The sequence below is a fragment of the Eretmochelys imbricata genome, chromosome 21 (assembly GCF_965152235.1).
Source record: "Eretmochelys imbricata isolate rEreImb1 chromosome 21, rEreImb1.hap1, whole genome shotgun sequence".
Taxonomy (NCBI): domain Eukaryota; kingdom Metazoa; phylum Chordata; order Testudines; family Cheloniidae; genus Eretmochelys; species Eretmochelys imbricata.
Window position 1 is genome coordinate 658,163 of NC_135592.1, and position 17,718 is coordinate 675,880.

A 17,718-nucleotide genomic window follows, 5' to 3' on the forward strand; every position below is an offset into this window, starting at 1 on the left:
AAAGTGTCTGTAAACACCCACAAAAGGCTCACGCCACTTCCCGCAACCCCACAACATGTCTGTAAAAATGGGAAAAGTATACAGGATACCCTAGTGTGAGCGCTTTGATGAAAGACTGTCTATGCTTCAAGCTGGAAGGTGTAAATACCAGCTTGAGGAGACATATACACTTTAGCTATGATCATACTAACATGCTAAAAATAGAAGGCAGCCATGGCAGTGCAAGCAGCTAGTTGCCTTGAATATATAGCTGGCCTCTTGGAAAGGTAAGTAGTTGGAGTGGCTAGCCCCACCTGCTGCTCATGCCACTGCAGCTACACTCTATTTGTATCACATTAGTTTGATTAGAAAAAGCACGAGTATATCTCGAGTTGAAATTTATACCTTCCAGCTCCAAATGTAGACATGCCCTTTGTTAAACATAACATTCTCAAAAATCTATAGCACTTTGTGTGAAGTTAGAAGTTTAACAATCCATACTGAACACCAAAACAGACAGTCGCTCTAAAAGAGCTTACGTTCTAGTTTTACTAACTAAAAGTTACAGAAAAAACAGACCACACTGGGAATCCCAGAAAGTGGCATTAAAAATATTTTTTTAATTATTATTGGAACTCATTTCACACTTCAGCCTCAAATGTAATGTCAGAGGAGTTCAACAGGGGTAGGAGTTTGCAGACATCATGGAAGAAATTAGTATTTAGAAAGGTATCTGAATGAAGACAGGGTGAATGCTTGGCATACCAAGGCAAGGTCATCCCATCCATAGGAGATGGCATGCGAAAGGATGGAAGTGCAGAAGAAAATGAATAGGGCATCAAGGCTTATTTCATAGCCATACACAGGAAACAAACATAAGAGATGAAGTCCAAGACGTAGGCTGTGGTGGAGTCGAGGAAGGCCCAGGCAAAGGAGAACCAGAAGTAGTATTCAGAGACTTCAAAAGAGATGAGTGAAATAGTCTAAATCAGTGGTTCTCTAACTAGGGGCGCCGCTTGTTCAGGGAAAGCCCCTGGTGGGCCGGGCCGGTTTGTTTACCTGCCGCGTCCGCAGGTTTGGCCGATCACGGCTCCCACTGGCCGCGGTTCGCCGCTCCAGGCCAATGGGGGCTGCGGGAAATGGCACAGGCCAAGGGATGTGCTGGCCGCCCTTCCTACAGCCCCCATTGGCCTGGAGCGGCGAACCGCGGCCAGTGGGAGCCGTGATCGGCCAAACCTGTGGACGCGGCAGGTAAACAAACCGGCCCAGCCTGCCAGGGGCTTTCCCTGAACAAGCGGCGCCCCTAGTTTAAGAACCACTGGACTAAATGATCGGTTAGAAAGTTAAGTTTAGTGGCAGCTTTTGAACAGATTGAAGATGGTTGATATGGGTCCCCAGGAAGCCTCAAGAATGGACGCTGGACCGCAAATGAAAAATAAATGTCTTTAGACTATTAACATCTAGGACAATTTATATTTACCAAGGCTTCTGTCAGATCTTCAAGTTGTGTTTCTTTGTCACTTTTTAGTTTGGACATCTCTTCTACAGCAAATACAATGTAAAGATAATACAAAATGGATACAATTCTCTATATTAATATATTATCAACATTGTTTGCCCCCTCAAAAGCCTTTTAGGCCCTAATTCAATAAAGTACTTAATTTTGTACTAATTAGTAGCTTTATTGACTTCATTGGCACTGCATGTGCTCAAAATTACGAAATATACTGAAGTATCTTGCTGAATCAGGGCCAAACATATTGCCTTTTTATTTTTAGTTTCAAGTCATGAATGAAAATTAATTTATATTTTACCACTGAACATATTTTTCTATGGAGTTAAAAAAGACACTGGCCCAAATCCAGAAATCTTGACTCAAAGCTATATTCTTCTCTAAATTATATATTGGTAACATGACTTAATTGAAAGCTGAGCTGGACAAATATTTCAAAAAAGTATTCGTGAACATATATTTCAATAAAAATTAAATCATTCACTTCAATGGTATTCACAACCCTTCTTAGGTTTTCCACAAACACACCTATAAGTGAATTGTTGTTTGCAAGAATGTACAGAGAAAGCTAGTTTTAGAATACTTATGCAAATGTCTGCTTGCACAAACATTTGGACTGCAAGTGTTTACATGGCTATCCTGAAATCTCACTGATTTCCCTCCTCCTGTTTAATAAAAGTTGCAGCTATTCAATCAGGAAGTAAATTCCATAGTACTGTTTTTTAGACACCAATCACATACCACAAATAATGATTGCTAATATTCAAGACAAACAGTTCACAAAATACCTTTTGGCTGAAATATTTTTGCATAAGGCAATTATGAAAAAAAATTATATATATTATTTATAAGAATATGAAAGTAGTGAACATCTTAGGGCCAGCATTCCGGATCAGTTCAAACTCTGCTTCACAAGGGATCTGGGAAAAGGGAGAAAAGGCAGTTTATGTTGTCATCTTTCTACTTCCTCAATCCTGGAACTGATCCTCAGTATAATTTAGAGCAGTCTAAAAAAAAAGACAGGCACTCATCAACATTACACGACCAGAGGATCTCCCCACATTGATCATATACATACTACATTATGAATCAAAATACAAGACATTGGAGTGGGTATTATACAGATAATACCAACCTTCTCAAAGAACTAATACTGATATTTTTACCTGTAACCAGCTCTTGCAAAAAAATTCATTCCTTTTTCAGCAAATCTTACCCAATTCAACAGATTTATTTTGGAGCTCTGAGGCAAGTATTTCTGACTCTTCTTCAAGTTTCTTCAACCTATTTAAAAGCATAATAAAAAACAATATTTTTCCATGTAGGATTTAAACTAGAAAAGTAAGTCATATTTCTATTGGAAATACAATATGTCTATCTGCCTGCTAACAAGCAGATAGGTAAATATATTACACATATAGGAAAGTAAGCTATGAGAAATTTAAGTACCAAACATTCTATCAACATGTTGCTTGAATAGCAGGCATAATAAAATTAGTTAAAAATAAATTGATAAAAAGATACATTCCCAAAATGTAGATTTTTTTTTAAAGTAAATGTTACGTTTTTTCAAAAACATCATGTCCAGATTTTACCCTTAGACCACTATGAATCTGGAGTAATCATAGAAAAGTCAGTGCAGTTACTCCAGACTTACACCAATTTATGTGAGAGCCAGTTTTAGCTTCATATCCCCTGAATTTCTCATAACTTCTACTAGTGACATGACATTACAGTGCAATGCAGTCTATCTCCTGAAAACTCCATTACAAGAACTGAATAAAATACCCACTTTATAGACCAATTTCTAGTTTTGCTGAGATTAATTTTGATTACCATCAATTACTTCTTGCAAAAAACCCCGAACATTTTAATGACAAATGAAATGAAAGAACATTAAGTAGCACTAAACAGTAATACTATTATATACCCACTGAATGTCCATATCACTACATTTATTATTATTGAACACTTCTAGACAGTACTGCCTACAGGTCCCAACTGAGATTAGGGCCACACTGTGCTAAACACAACACACACACAGTAAGAGGGGAAAAAAAAAAAAAAAAAAAACGGTCCTAAAAAGCTCACAGTTTAGAAAAAAAACCCAAAGGATGTGAGAAAGTAAGGATGATACTTTACAGGTAGAAAACTGAGGCACAGAGATTAGGTAGTTTACTCAAGGTCACACAGAAAGATCTGGGAACTGAACACTGTTTAGTGCCTTAAATCGCAAGATCATCCTTTCACTCTCATCCTTTCACTCTAAATATAAAAACTTTAACCTATTATTTTGTTCTCTTTTCAGCGACTCTTTCAAATTAGAAACAGCAATTTCAAATTCTTCAACCGCTGATGCATGCAAAGCCCTAGTTTCTTTAAGTTCTTCCATTTGTGCTTCTTTTTCTACAGTGACTTCAATTAAGGTTTTCATTGCAGTCCGTAATTCGTTTTCTAAACTCTTCTGAGCAGTCTAAATAGAAAAGTGTAAAAAAATAAAATTTGTTGTAAATATGTGTAAGACATTACCCGCCATATTCTTCATGGAAATATGGATGTGACATATCTGAAATGTACTTTATACAAGATGGCTCATGTAAGGTGTCACCGGGAAGGTTATGATTTATTGAATGTGTTTATCCAATTTGTATGCATGTATTATTTTTGTATCTGAAGCTGGGAATATTGACCATGTCTCTGTATTTCAAATGTGCTACATTGGATGAGGCCAAATAATGTTAGTGGCTTACTGAAGACAATGCATACAATCATAAAGATTACCTCAGGAACTGTGTACAGCAGAAACCTCTCAGAGATAGCTCTACACAATGGGAACTGTTTGGCCCAGGTCACAACAAAAAAGCTTTCCAGCAAATGGGGGGAGAAGAGGGGGAGATGTAAAAGAGGGACAATGACAACATGAGTGACCTCACTCTCCCTACAACAACACACCTGAAAACACCTGAGGAACAAAGACTGAACTGTGGAAAGTGCTGGTCCCAGGCTGTAAGGATTTTTAGCTTGTGTAAGAAAACCTGCGAAAGCCAAGGCAACTTGTGCCTTAAGAATCTGCCAGCCTGTTTATCACTCAGGGTGAGAATTTGCTAATTTGTATCCTACCTATCTAGTGTTAGGCTCAGTTTGCGGCTTTTGTTTATTTACTAAGGTAATCTGCTTTGTTCCATTTGCTATCCCTTTAACCACTTAAAAATCTACCTTTTGTACTTAATAAACTTATTTTGTTTATTATTAAACCTAGTTTATGTAATTTCTAAGCGGGGGGGAAAGAAGTTGTGCACATCTCTCTTCACATTGAGGAAGAGGGCGGATTTTTATGAGCTTGCGCTGTGCAGATTTTTCTAAACAGTGCAAGACAGTATTATTTTGGGTTTATCTCCCAAAAGGGATGTGGACGTGAGTGCTGGGGGAGTCCTCTCACACAGAGCTGACTTCAGTCTGGCTGTAGCTGGGTGTGGCGCGACCTGTATGTGTGTGCTGCAAGAGGCCGGGGAGCATAATTCAGCAAAACAGGGAGTGGGAAGCCAGGCTGGGGAAGAAGGAGAGGCTCAGTGAAATCCCCGTACATTAGGCGACATCCCAGAAGGGGGGTCCAACTCGTCACGATGTATAGTAGCAAGCAATTACAATTCATGGTTCAGATGAAAAGTACTGACAATTGCTTCTACAAATTACACATCTACCTTATTTATATTACATTTTGATTTGAAAAAAAAAAGTTAGATCAAGTCATACCTCTGTTTTTTGCAGCAAAACTTTAGCTTCTTCCAGTTCTCCCATCAAATGTTCCTGTTTGCTCTGTGATTCTTTTAACATTTCTTTTTGTTGTTCTAAATGACAATTGTTACAGATAAGATATACACTAATGTTTCTAAACATTATGTCATGTACCAAATAAATTTGACTGTACTCTACAATAATTTGTACAATATATGCCACTTAAATAATTTATCTCTCTCAATGGTTTAAGAGAGAGACATGAGAGAACACTGCATACATATCACTTTTCATTATGTAAATATAAAATGCACGGAGTACTTAATAAATAGATATTATTTATAAAGTTTAATTAATGTACCCATCCTAGGCACAACATGGTATATATAAAAAAAAAAAATATATAAAATCTTACAGCCTTCCAAAATAAATAATTATTCCTCATCTACTCGATGAATTAGGACTCTCTCCACAATTTTACAAAGCAAAGGAAACAGAAATAACTTAATTACTGATAAAATGATATAATTTTATGTGTCAAAATCACTGAAAACATACCACTATTTTTAAGAAGTATTTAATTTAATTAAAAGCGGCTGATTAACAGTTAAGAAGACTAAGTCCTTTCTTTGCCCTTTGCAAGTTTCACTCAAAACACTCATTGACATGTCTCAACCATGAAATGGAAGGCCCCTTCTAAAAGCAGTTCAATGTCCAACTCCATTCAATCCTCTGCCTTTTGCCTGCCTACAAGGATGTCAACTCTAATGCCATCTGTAAAGGTATTTTTTGGAGATGTGGAAACATGTCCAATAGAGAAGAGTGAAAACACCATTTATTTCATTGGCTGCTGAACAACTGCTGGAAACTAACAACTTTCAATAACCAGTGACCTAGGGTGTTCTACACACAAAAATTGTACCCTTTTAGCTATATTGAGATAGTTAAAATGGAACTCCTCCCACAGTGTGGATGTAGTTATACCAGTATAACTTATTCCTACAAGGGAATAAGCTATATTGGTATAACAGTGTCCACAGCAGCATTAAAAAAAAAAAAATCACACCCCCAAAACAAATGCTTACATTGGTACAAAAATTGTGTGTCCATTATACCGCTACAAAAACTGCTGGCGTATCGAGACAAAAACAGTCTACCATGCTGACCAACATTGTGTCTGAATTTTCTTGTTCTCTCTCTCTCTCTCTCTCTCTCATCAATCTATCTGTTGTCTCATTTTATACTTAGATTATGAATTTTTGGGAGCAGAGACTATCTTTTCTTTTGTTTGTACAGCACTTAGCACAATAGGGTCCTGGTCCATGACTGGGGCTCTTAGGCAATACAATAATAATAATAATAAATAATTGTAGACCAGACCCTAGAAATAAAAGTTTGAACATACTGTTATGGCATAAGGTGCTAACGGTTTGTCCATTAGGGTGTCATTGATCTATAAGCACCCAGATACTGGTTAAAGAGATTGTGTGGATTAAAGCACTGGTCTGTCTGGCAGTTACAGCTTTGAGACTCCTTTGTACTGAGAAGCAGGTGAACAATGCCAAGGCTCACTTTTCCACGCCATGTGGTCTCAGTGAGTAGCCTTGGACTAAGGGTTTCACAGGTGTGGAAAAAAAGGACACAGGAATTGTTTAAAAGAAGCTGGGTTTGTTAGCAATTTGAGACCCTCCCTGGAGAGCAAGACAACTGCTTCTTAGGACTGCGACAGGGGCACCTTACCTGAGGTTTCTACAAAAGGTATCTGCTTATCCGAAGTTTGTTACCAACTCCATTCAACCCCTAACTGCACTTGTGTATATTTTATAAACAAATCACACTAACAAAATACCCAATTCCATTTCACCCAATTTCTGCTTCAAAACAGGAAAGTGATCTGCAAGTCCCCAAATTCCACCAGTGCTCAGCAAAAGAATACCACCACCATGATCAATCTCTAGCTTTTCTGTCTCTTGCACTATTACAAATAATGCTATTTGGATTATAGCAATTAAAATTCTTACTTGTTGCTTCTTCTAAATCAATAATCTTATCCCTTGACTCCTGCAACTGAATTGTGAGGTCTTTCATTTTATTGTCTTTTTCACCACTTTGTACAGTCAGAACTGATAGCTAATGAAGTGAAGAGCAATTACAATATATAAATAACAAGGTCTAGAAAAGACTACTAGCTTCATATTGTTTTCACATTTGTACATTATATGCAGGATTAGGATTTCATTGAATAACTGCAGAAAAATGAATACAACTCAAGAAAAAAAATACGGCGGCATTAACCAAATGTCCATAAAAAAAGGCAGTGCAGTCTGGAGACAGCAGATCTGCCATCAAAACTAGACTGTAAGTTCCAACAGGATGGAGGTGTAGAAACTTATATTTAGGGAGAATGGAGTATCCATTCAGACTCAAGTAGTCTCCTGCTGTCATTTCCTACACTTACACCAGTGCCTGGTCAGACTGATTGCCACCTCCTCAGATCCATTCTCCCCATGAACCAACAGGTCCATCTTCTGACCCTTCTCAAATTAAAAAAATTAAAGAAATAAAACCTTCTTTCCACACTATTGATTACACTCCTAATACCACCACCACACGGTTCCACAACTTGCCCACCTTCCTTGGCTCCCTTAATACCATGACAATACCCTATTCCCTCTCCTAGTCTCAGTATTCCTCTAGTCAGTCGCTGGTCTGATCTGTTTCCTGATCCTTCCTCCCAGCTTCTACATCATTCTCTTTCCCCCATCTCTTCTTCACCAGCAGATGTGGAATGAACCTTGCTCAAATACAAGGACTGTCAGAACTCTGTATTTCTTTTATGGTGTTTTGTGGGGAAAAAAATAATGGCATATAACTCCCATTAACATTTTAATTCAAACAATATAAAGCAAGAAGCACACAATTTAAATATCACTTATAATAATAACTTTCATCCTTCAAAAGTACAAAATCTTTTACAGACAACAAAGCACCTTTTAAGAACTATTTTGTTTTTTTCTGCACTCCAACTAAATTAGTCAACAATAATAAAATCAGCTGATATTTTTGCTCCATATAATGCAAATTATATTTCCAAATAAAAATGTACAAATTGGACTTTACACTAAACAAACCTGCTTTTCCTTGACATCTGTCTCCATTTTGTATTCTTTTTCAAGCTGTTCTACTTTTTCTGCTGCTTCTTTTACTTCAGAAATAAAATGTAAATACTTAGTAGTTAAACTAAACATACTTCAAGAAATCAAATATAACTGTCATTTTAGAATATATGTATATTTATATAGCTTTGTCATTATAGATTTACTGCTGAGGTATGTTTGAAGCTATGAACTATTCAGAGAAAATATTTTTTGCAATGTCTCTTCCCATTTTACATAATATTGGAATAAATATGTGAAGTCAATGAGAATTTCATGTATAGAAATGATGCAAGGCTGGGCACTTGAGTGTAAATAAGCAAATAATGAGCCCAAATTTTTTGCTGGTATAAACCAGTGCAGCTTCATCATATATCAAGAAGGCAACTACAGAAAACAAGCAATGCCACTGTGGGCTGGGCTCCATAAGAAGAAAAACAGTGTCTGCAAAATTCCTATGGTGATAGGTACTAATACAAAACCCTAAAACAGAGGTAAAACAAGAACAAAGCTGACTGGAAAATAAATGTATGCAGTGTTGTTGTATCCATGTTGGTCCCAGGATATTAGAGAGACAAGGTGGGTGAGGCAATATCTTTTATTGGAGCAACTTCTGTTGGTGAGAGAGAGAAGATTTTTAGAGCTACACAGAACTCTTCAGGTTTGGACAATGCACTATATACCCCAATAACAACTATGTGGGTGAAACAAGACAATCACTATACTCTCAAATGAACTCTCACAGAAAAATGATAAAAGACAAAACACAGTATCATAGAATCATAGGACTGGAACGGACCTCAAGAGGTCATCTAGTCCAGTACCCTGCACTCATAGCAGGACTAAGTATTATCTAGACTATCCCAGACAGGTGTTTGCCTATCACTTGTGCGTGAACACTTTTCACAAAGCGATTACTTTGTATCTGACCTTTAAGTCCTTATCCTCATTGGAAACATGCCTAACACCTTCAAAGAACGAACCTGAGAGCTTAAATTCAGAATTTTGCTAGATTCTAAAAATCATGGACTGAACAGAGACACTGGATTTATGGCTTATCACAACAATCTATAAAGTACTTACCCACCCAATAACTGGGTTGGTGTTAACAGGCACTTCAACTTCAATGGTCCCTTGAGATGTACGTTAACTTCTTATGCTAAACAATCTGTCACAGCTGGTAATTAGATGAACCTGTGACTCTGAGTACTCTACTCAGACCTGAAGAGGAGCTCTGTGCAGCTTGAAAGCTTGTCTCTCTCACCAACAGAATAAAAGCTATTACCTCACGTACCCTATCTCTCAGGTGAATAAATGTTATTTTCAAGCTTTTAGAGCAGTGTTTCTCAACCTGCAGCCTGCTTGCAGCCCAGTCAGCACAGAGCTATGGCCCACGCGACATCCTCAGAGCCACAGAGGTACTACTGGATGCGGCCCACAATGGTAAATAGGTTGAGAACCACTGTTTTAGAGTATTACAGATATACAGGTTCCAAACCTACTCCCACTAAATTAACAGGAGTTTTGCCATGGACTTTAAGGGGAGTAAGATTAGGCCAAATGAGTACAAAGAATGGATGAGAATCTCTTTTATGCCCCTTTTTAGAACCTAGTTGACCTTCCTCAGGAATTGTTGCCATATTGTAGAACCAAGTTATGCTGTAATAAGAGCATCTGCTCCCCTTATTACCACATAAGCATGTCCTATAGACATTCTTAACAGTGTGCCTATAATTCATTGGTTCTAATAAATCCCATCACTCCTGCCAAAAGTGCATGTTATGATCTCCAAAGATCAAAGAGATCGTTACATGTACTCTGTATATTATGAGTATTGTAAACATTAGGTGGAATTCTTACATTTAAAACACATTTCCAATCTGGAGTTCTCTGCTTGCACATGAAGTTCCTCAAAAGCCAATATCATTCTCTAAAAAATAAAACATAGCAATAAATGTTCAAAAACAAATGATTTCCTATAATGAAAAAGGAATGTACATACCATTTAAAAATATGCAGTATTATAAGCCAATGGTAATGTTTCCAGATTAAAAAGTACTTTGTTAAAGCAGACAGCTATTATTTTAAATCAATATTATTAGAACAATTATTTAAAAAATTAGAAATTGAAGTAATCCCATACTTAGATGGTAAGCTCTTTAGAGCAGGGACCATCTTTTTGCTAGCTATTTGTACAGTGCTTAACTTAATGGAGCCCTGGTGCACAACATGGGGTGCCTAGGTGCTATCACAGTACAAATAATAAATAAAAGTCAAAGGTTAAAAAGAAACATTTAAACTTAACTATTTTAATATCAAATTCTCTACCCCAGATAAAAATTCCTCTCCCTTCTCATTGACAAATATTCAAAATTCTCACTATATTCCCACTGAAGTTCAAATGTACTTTGCAAGACTCTACTGATGGTTTTACATTTTGTTTAAAATACCAAAAGTCCAGACAAAAAATGGTGTAAAAGAACTTAATACCTCCCTCTTATCCCTACTTACTCCTCTGTTCCTGCACAAAATATATTAAGGGTTTGTCTACAATACCACTTAAGTTGATGTAACTTAGTTGTTCAGGGATGTGAAAAAGCAACCCCCCCGAGCGACGTAAGTTACATCGACTTAACGTGGCATCTACACCGCACTATGTCGGTGGGAGACACTCTTCTGCCAACATAGCTTCTACCTCTCGCTGAGGTGGAGTAATTATGACGAAAGGGGAGTGCATAGTGCGATAGCGTAGACCAGCCTTAAGACTAAATTTTCACTCTACTTACTATGCTGTACTGTACTTAAAACTGGTGTATATTTTCAATTCATAGAATCATAGAATATCAGGGTTGGAAGGGACCTCAGGAGGTCATCTAGTCCAACCCCCTGCTCAAAAGCAGGACCCATCCCCAATTAAATCATCCCAGCCAGGGCTTTGTCAAGCCTGACCTTAAAAACTTCTAAGGAAGGAGATTCCACCACCTCCCTAGGCAACACATTCCAGTGTTTCACCACCCTCCTAGTGAAAAAGTTTTTCCTAATATCCAACCTAATCTCCCCCACTGCAATTTGAGACCATTACTCCTTGTCCTGTCCTCTTCCACCACTGAGAATAGTCTAGAACCATCCTCTCTGGAACCACCTCTCAGGTAGTTGAAAGCAGCTATCAAATCCCCCCTCATTCTTCTCTTCCGCAGACTAAATTCTTATGTCATGATACAATTGTATTGCACCTTATGTTTGTAAGCATGTTTTGTATTAATACATGTATATATTTTTCAAATAAAGTTCTTTATGTTAAAAAAACCACCACCAACTGAATAGAACAAACTCTTATCATTATATTCTTATCATAAAGACTTGGGCACTCAGCACCAGCAGCTGCCCATGTGACAATGGCAGGGAATGCTGTGGGAATTCTTGTTTTATTTTTATGAACAATCCATGTGACTCAGTTTTACTTTGTATTGTTACCCACTAGGTACAAAGAGGTTAACTTCTCCCCAGGGCACAGAGAAGCAAGACATAAGTGGATGTCACCCTTGAGACACAATGGGAGACCCAATGACTGAAAATAAACATTTAACTGTCTGGGAGATAAGGAATGCTGCGTCTATAAGGTGCAACTGGAATGGTTTTTAAGACTAGCTGCTGCCCAGAGCAGAGACACAGGGTCAGAGAGAGTGAGACTAGGATAGATTCAAGGATGACATGGAACAGTGCGCAGTTGTTTTCTGCCAATATAGACTCTGTTAAGTTTTCCATGATGATCTAAGGACCCTCAAATGCTGTATTCCAACTGACTAAGAAATGCTGGCTTGTTTTGAAAAGGCTATACTCTGTCACTGCAAATACTGGTTGTATTGCTCCCTAAAATAGTGGAAGTTTCTAAAAGGAGTCTGAACTTGTTCAGACTTGCTGTAGAGCCACAGAGAAAAATCAAGAGTGCTGGCGCCTAAAGGCCTAGCCTTGGAGTTATACAACTGTGGGTCTCACCCTTGTAAAAAGCAAAGGGCTTGGCAAAAAATAGGAATACTCCAAAGAGACCGTATAAAGGCTGGGGCTATGAGGATCCAGGGGTTTGGGTCCTCAGTTTTGGCAGGTTTACAACTCAGGTTTTGGGGGTGGGGGTGTGTTACAATCCTTTGTCACCACCAGTGAAGACAGACAAAGCAGTATCTGATTGTCTCACACCCACTACTTACACCAGGAAGTGTCCCAGGCAGGGCTGTCCAAGCAGCTGCGCAGACTCCTTGATGTTGCCGCAACAGACCCCACTCTTATCTGGTTTCTGCAATCTGCATCCAACCTGGTTCCTAGTTCCACGCCACTCTTGTCCTGTTCCTGATCCCTATCTTGCTCCTTCCCTCGCTCCTCAGTTCCTGCCTTGTTCCTGATCCTTGCTTCATCTCTGGTTCCTTCCCCTATACCTTGTTCTGACTAACAGCCCTATCAATCCTGTCTCTGATCCCCAGCTTGTTTTCTGGCTCTGCACTCTGACCTGACCCCCAATTACGTATCCTAGCCTCTCCTATTAGGTCGGACCACCTACATCCCAGCTCCTAGCAGGGGCACTGACCCTCCTGTAGATCAATGACAAATATGTTTTGTATTTAAGAAAATCTCAGCATTCACATCACCTCAATTCAGCTGTTTAAATTTATAGTATTTTGAAACCTCTTATAATCAATCACTTACCTCAATATTATTATTAAGTGCCATATATAGATGTCTGGTTTCTTCTCTTTCATGTTCATCTGTCAATATAGAAATATTTTGAATAAAATTTTACTTTTAAGATATGCATAATATACAAGGGCATATTAGATTGTACATATGATTTTAAAAAAAGTTTTGCCCAAGCATTTCAGTACACAGTGCATCAAGAATTAAAGCACGGATATGGTGAGCCTGCTTTTTCTCGTCATTTTACCAAAATGTCTGCAAAAATATTGTTGGCAAATGTTATGCAATGCAGAAAAAGTGTATTCTCCATCTAAGTAGCATTCCAGATCAGTTTACATGGTTTCATTCTGAATTCCACTTCTTCCAGACAGAATGGCAGGCTAGATGTAAATCCAGGATCAAAAAGTATAAGCATATTATCATTTTTTTATTATTATAACAGATGTGGACACATCAATACACAGCGACAGCAGGAATATCAAAGATGAGTTGATAATTCCTTGAGTAGCCCCACTGAAATCCACTCTGTTTCATTGAGACTACTTGAGGAATAAGGTGGTCAAGTGATATGGTCACATAATTAAACATACTATTAGTGCCGCAAACAACTAGATGTTTCTGAATCGAACATTTATATATATTTATTTACTTCATGGATTGCCCCCTCAACCTAACCATTGTTAGTTGGCCAATTTCCAATAACTATCATGGCAGAAATGACTCTTGAGAGATTTGAGAGGGTAGTTATTTTAAAGATAAATTCAGGAAAGGTGTTCCATATGTAAGAGATGGCATAGAAGAAAGTGTGAAGACACTTGTGAGAGAAGCAGTCAAATGGACCATCAAGTCTGACATCATTGGTAAAGACAAGGAACCATGAGGCTGATGTGATAAATGACGAGAACAGATAAATAAGATGAGGCAAAGTTGTGAAAGGCCTCGAAGGTGAGAACAAAACATTTGAATTTGATGTAACAGAAAACTTGGTCAGCAAAGAGATCCAAAGAGATTTGTGTGATATAGGTAGTGCAACAGGCAAAGAAGATTATCTTAGCATCTTCGTTTTGTACGGACTAAAGAGGGATGATGTCAATGTTTCAGCTATGTGAACAGAAAGAAAATATCTTATTTTAGAAATGTTATGAAGAAAAATACAGGAGGATTTGTACGTGACCTAGATGTGAGCACAAGGGAGATAAGAGAGTCTAAGTTAATGTGACAGTGTGACCAACCACACCGCTGTGGTAGCTGAGCACCTTACAAAAATGTCATGGGTTCCCCATATAGTGTAATCAATACTGATTTTTGGTTCTGCCCTGTCTTCCATTACTGTAGAAGGAAGAAAATATTTTTGCATTTTTATCATTGTGGGAACGGTATGATGCAAGGTTTAGTCTTGCATTTTGTCCTACACAAGGCAAGATGCAGGTCATTCTCTTCTCTTGTGAAAAGCCATGAGACAACTGTTAAACATCTGCATCTTGCACTTAAGACTTTCACCCTTGTAGCTGACAATGTGCTCCTCAGGAACACAGCGGTCATGAAAGATAATGGTCAACAATGGGGCTACTCACAGTAGTAAAGCTAAATGTGTAAATATGTACAGGATTGAGGCCAGAGAAACAGAGCAACTCTTCAGCAGCATGGATCCAGCAACTCTGAGGGTTTTGAAGATTAACCCAGATAAAATCAAGATTATAGTTCTAAAGTCCCAATTCAGGAAAGTACTTAAGCACATGCATAATTTTAAGTACTTAAATTGAATTTAATGGGACTATTACACGTATGCTTAAATACCTTCCTGGATCAGTGTCTAAATGGGTAGCCAATGTAATGTAAAAAATACTAGGGCGATGCACTTATTTTGTTCTGCATTGTTTAGGAATCAAGCTACTCCAAACAGGTCAATTTTGCTTCCGATGAATATGCCAAAGAAAAGGTTGGGAGACAAATGTATAACCCTTTAACAACCTTGTTGCCTTTGGGTGAAAAAAACTCTGAAATTAAGAACACAAAATGAATAGCTATTAGGTCTATGGCTTATTTTCTCCAGAAAACTTCATTTTAGTGAGATGAGCCACGCACAACTTATTCAAACTACACTAGAATCCATGCCTGCAGAAAGAACATGCAGCAGTGTGCATTTACAAATGTAAAACAATATCTAAATACTATTTACATTTGTTGGACTTCTCTGTGGATCGAGCACAGGTTTCCTTGAGCAGATTACACAAACGTCTTGTTGCACTGTTTCTGAAAGAAGAAAAACCTATTTTATTATTTACATAATATTACAGGGGTGCATAGTATTTTGCAGATATAAAAATGACAAGGTCCTTGCCTTGAGAAGCTCTGCAATCTACCGTCTTTCTTGAGTGCAGTTAATTATTCAAAATTATAAATAAAAATGTGAAGTGTTCACTATGAAAAAAATTTCTATAATATTTTATTCATATTACTCACTCTTGTAGAAGATCTTTATTTTCACATATCTCATCTTCCAATTTCAAACTTAGTTTTTCATTTTCAAACTAATTTTATAAGAGATGCACATAAAAAATTAGTTATTCAAAATACAATTATCTTGCTTCATTTCTTTTCATACCTCACCAGATAATATATTTTATGTGCTGTTAATTATACCTCTTAATTTCTCTCTGTGCTGTTATTTCACTGTGACTGCAATATTTAACTCTGAACCATGTTTTGTGATATAATTTGTATGAAGGGGGAACAAACATATCAAGTTTCACTGTACTCTTTTTACAAGTTACAGAGAAGCTTCATTTCCACGTGTTAATTACATTCTTATTTTTTTTGTATATTAAGTCGCTTTTTTCTTTCAAAAAAAACATTCATTATTGAGAGGATAAGTTTTTACATTTTAAAATTAAAAAATGAAGTTTTGCTTGTAAAAAGGTGAAGCTGTTGGATCAATTAGACGGTCAAATTTTTTCCACAAGATGAATTGCTTAAAATATTTTTGTGAGCTGTGAATCATTATTGATTAAATTATATTAGAAAGCCAAATTATATTTGTTTACTCAGAAAGTTTTTATTCTTAAAAATATATTTTGAAGTATCCTAGACAGAAACTTGCCTGTAACTCTTGAATAGCTTTACGTTGTGCTTCAATAATCTTTTTATTTTCTTGCAACTTTCTCTCCTTCTGCTTCAGTTCAGATTCTACCGTCACTTTCCACCTCTTGATCTTTTCAGCCTCTTTGTAGAGTTTTGAATAAAGCTCATGCATTGTCTCTATATTCTATTGAAACAGGTTTCACAATTTAATCTGAAATGCTGTTTAATTAAAAATATTCTACACACATGTCTCTTAGAAATATCATAAGAATTTGTATTTCTTTAATAAATTGCAAAGCAAGCTGCTCTAGGGATCAAAGTTTAAACTGATTAAATATGGTAGCACCATTGATGCACTATTCTGAATGCTTACAGCAGCCACTAAAAACCACTATGTACCAATTTGTTTCATGGAATAAGAAACAACAAAAAATGCATAATTACAACACAATACAAATAAGGGAAAATTCTCCTAACATCTTCAGATCTTCTAACATAGCTGAAGGCAAATCCTGGCAGTCATGGATGATTACTCTGGGTCAAATCCAGGTCCCACTAAAGTAAATGGGAGTTTTGTTACTAATTTTATTAGGGCCAGGATTTCACCCACTAGGTTTCCCATACCCAGACATTGGGAGTGAAACCAGTAGGACTCCAGAGAGCATATCCAAGAATTCCTACATTTTTTCTGCAATAAAGGGACTTTATGTGCTGTTAATGATATCAGTCAATTAAGAGCTCTAAAAAGAACTGTAGAGCACCACACAAGAAATTGTAGATTAATGGTCTTAAGCAGCTCATAGAAAAGGGGAATCGGTTCAGACACAAGGTCATATTTTTTCTACTCTTTAAAAAAAAACCTCAGGGGTCACCAAATTTTATCCTCCTTCTATGGCTTCACCAGGGATTATTACAGCATGATTGTGCTTTATTAGCTGCTAAGGCTAAAGAAGTGCAGTCCAAGTGGAGATGGAAACCATGAGACCCACAAGAGGAAGCCCGTTCGATCTGGAAGGGTGTGGCTGTTGTCAGGGTGCTTCTCATGTCAGGAATGCTAACTGCTGTAAACTTTGCTGAGTGTTGGGATAGAGCGCAGCAAAACAGCACTGAGGAAAATGGGCTGAAAGTACAGTACTGTAATACAGCTTTTCAGTAGTTCATGCTAGTAAATTATTTGGTGTTGCCATAGATTGTACTATGTATAAGTGGAAGGCTGTCTAATGGTTAGGGTACTAGCCAAGGACTTTGGAGACCAGAGTTCAATTCCCTCCTCTGCCACAGACCTTCTCTGTCATTCAGTGTCTGTGCCTTTGTTTCCTCATGTGTTAAAATACTACTTGCCTACCTCATAGGAGCATTGAGAGGATAAATACATTAAAGATTGTGAGGTGCTGAGATACTAGATTCACAGTCTGTACACTTAACTGACCTCTTCTTCTACCCCAGGCAAAAAATTTATTTTCTGTGAAACAGGACCTGAAAAAGATATTTTGATGAATATTTTTTCTAAATAAATTTGTATAACATATAGTATAATAGCTTAAAACTAGGCAAAATGTTACAATATTT

General features: G+C 37.3%; 1 protein-coding gene across 1 annotated transcript in view; it reads right to left on the reverse strand.

Moving 5' to 3' along the window:
- Positions 1 to 17,718, reverse strand: part of SYCP1 (synaptonemal complex protein 1) — a 67,561-nt gene that overhangs the window by 47,509 nt on the left and 2,334 nt on the right. Inside the window, exons 3-14 of the mRNA XM_077839332.1 lie at positions 17,579 to 17,625; positions 16,169 to 16,333; positions 15,532 to 15,599; positions 15,248 to 15,321; positions 13,081 to 13,139; positions 10,243 to 10,312; positions 8,359 to 8,432; positions 7,249 to 7,357; positions 5,246 to 5,340; positions 3,778 to 3,965; positions 2,709 to 2,776; positions 1,460 to 1,521 (exon numbers count right to left, since the gene is read on the reverse strand). Coding sequence (XP_077695458.1) covers positions 1,460 to 1,521; positions 2,709 to 2,776; positions 3,778 to 3,965; positions 5,246 to 5,340; positions 7,249 to 7,357; positions 8,359 to 8,432; positions 10,243 to 10,312; positions 13,081 to 13,139; positions 15,248 to 15,321; positions 15,532 to 15,599; positions 16,169 to 16,333; positions 17,579 to 17,625 — 1,079 coding nt within the window. The remainder of the gene's footprint in view (positions 1 to 1,459; positions 1,522 to 2,708; positions 2,777 to 3,777; positions 3,966 to 5,245; positions 5,341 to 7,248; positions 7,358 to 8,358; positions 8,433 to 10,242; positions 10,313 to 13,080; positions 13,140 to 15,247; positions 15,322 to 15,531; positions 15,600 to 16,168; positions 16,334 to 17,578; positions 17,626 to 17,718) is intronic.